The sequence below is a fragment of the Egretta garzetta genome, unplaced genomic scaffold, assembly GCF_000687185.1.
Source record: "Egretta garzetta isolate BGI_Z169 unplaced genomic scaffold, ASM68718v1 scaffold2, whole genome shotgun sequence".
NCBI classification, from domain to species: domain Eukaryota; kingdom Metazoa; phylum Chordata; class Aves; order Pelecaniformes; family Ardeidae; genus Egretta; species Egretta garzetta.
Window position 1 is genome coordinate 3,266,541 of NW_009258894.1, and position 779 is coordinate 3,267,319.

Here is a 779-nt window from a genome sequence, read left to right on the forward strand (position 1 = left end):
CCCAGCATGTGCACATGGACATAGCCCCCTCCCCATATTTTCCATTCAGGAGCCCTGGGGACTCACTCGGTCACTTACTTTGGGACACCTCTCCTCTGTCATCACTGCGCTGCCTTTTACACTTGCCTCTGCTGCAGCAGTCCCCGAAGGAGTTTTTGTTTTGTGTGCTGGGACAAAACCAACCAAAAAGTCCGGAATAAAGGGAGGATGCTGGTGGGGTGGGGCAGGGGGGGGACGACTTATCTTTGCCAAACACCAGCTGGACACCACCCAGCTGAGCAGCTGAGTCACGGGCCTCCGCGCCTCATCCCACCGGAGAAGCTCACCAGTTACATGGCCAGTGCCGGTGAGAGGGCAGGGGGACGGCAAGGGTGGGCAGAGGGACAGCAAGGGTGGGCAGGGGGACGGCAAGGGTGGGCAGGCCCCCACTGCCCCGCACAGCAGCGCCTGGCAAGCCTACGTCTGTAGCTTACAGCTTACCTACACCTTGTTATGGAAATATTTTAAATGATGTGTGTATGCATGTAGCATTTTGTATTTGTATATGTAATACATAGAAATAACGCACTATTTATTTTTTTCGATACCATTTCTGTCCTCTCTCAAAAGGGCAAATATATAAAAAACTTATATCCCCATATAGAGAGTAAGGGATACATGTAGGTTATACACATATACAAGGGGTAACTATACACACACAGAGGTGTGTATACACCCCTGTATGTATACCTCGCGCCACATGCGTGGGCACAGAGGTGTATAAACACACGTACACACAG

The 779-nt window shown here is 51.1% G+C and overlaps 2 protein-coding genes across 4 annotated transcripts in view; one reads left to right on the forward strand and one right to left on the reverse strand.

Moving 5' to 3' along the window:
- The window catches only part of LOC104122100 (galectin-related protein A), a 6,721-nt gene extending 6,519 nt beyond the window's left edge, over window positions 1–202 (reverse strand). The window contains exon 1 of one of the 2 annotated variants that reach the window (XM_035889811.1): window positions 79–202. In XM_035889811.1, coding sequence (XP_035745704.1) covers window positions 79–102 — 24 coding nt within the window. In that variant the 5' untranslated portion in view covers window positions 103–202. The other variant, XM_035889810.1, reaches the window with a different exon arrangement.
- An 85-nt stretch (window positions 203–287) lies between these two features.
- ZFYVE26 (zinc finger FYVE-type containing 26) overlaps window positions 288–779 on the forward strand; it is a 50,881-nt gene continuing 50,389 nt past the window's right edge. For both annotated transcript variants that reach the window (XM_009634180.2, XM_035889806.1), the window contains exon 1: window positions 288–353. The gene's annotated coding sequence lies outside the window, so the exon portion shown is untranslated. The remainder of the gene's footprint in view (window positions 354–779) is intronic.